Here is a 562-nt window from a genome sequence, read left to right as displayed (position 1 = left end):
AGTTTGTAAAGAGAGCCATGGGAGTCTGGGGTGAGGTGAAGTTTGACTTTATTCCCCTGACAAGGACAGACTGCTGGGTGCTGCTGTACTGCCTGCAGTGTTGCCCGACCATCAGAAGCCTGAAGCTCCATGAGTGCAACATAACAGCAGATAAGCTGAGGATGCTGCAGCCTGCACTGAGCAGGTGTGAGGAGCTGGGGTGAGTGTGTGTGTGTGTGTGTGTGTGTGTGTGTGTGTGTGTGTGTGTGTGTGTGTGTGTGTGTGTGTGTTTGGAGCTGGGGTGAGTGTGTCTCTGAAGGGAGGTATGTGTCTTCAGATTGCATAACATATGGTGATATCGGGTGACCACGATTATATGACCACATATTATACAGGTAGAATGGAGATTTTCACAGAGTACTGAAAGATAATGCTGTTCTTGGCTTTAATTGGCTTTGAAAAGTTGTCTCCTTGGTCCAAGGTAGATTGCAGAGAGTAAAGTACTCGGGAATGTAGCCAGATAGACTTTTATGCAACTTTGAGTATATTTGTAACATTCCAAAGAAAATTAATATACATATGA

At 45.0% G+C, this 562-nt stretch overlaps 1 protein-coding gene across 1 annotated transcript in view; it reads left to right on the top strand.

Annotated features, from left to right (window-relative positions):
- The window catches only part of LOC122130477 (NACHT, LRR and PYD domains-containing protein 1-like), a 10,570-nt gene extending 10,315 nt beyond the window's left edge, over window positions 1-255 (top strand). Inside the window, exon 6 of the mRNA XM_042705195.1 lies at window positions 1-255. This exon is cut by the window's left edge and continues 1,515 nt beyond it. Coding sequence (XP_042561129.1) covers window positions 1-203 — 203 coding nt within the window. The 3' untranslated portion in view covers window positions 204-255.
- Window positions 256-562: the final 307 nt, after the last annotated feature.

The sequence above is a fragment of the Clupea harengus genome, unplaced genomic scaffold (assembly GCF_900700415.2).
Source record: "Clupea harengus unplaced genomic scaffold, Ch_v2.0.2, whole genome shotgun sequence".
Taxonomy (NCBI): domain Eukaryota; kingdom Metazoa; phylum Chordata; class Actinopteri; order Clupeiformes; family Clupeidae; genus Clupea; species Clupea harengus.
The sequence above is the reverse complement of the archived record's forward strand: the minus strand, read 5'-3'. Positions and strand labels throughout refer to the sequence as shown.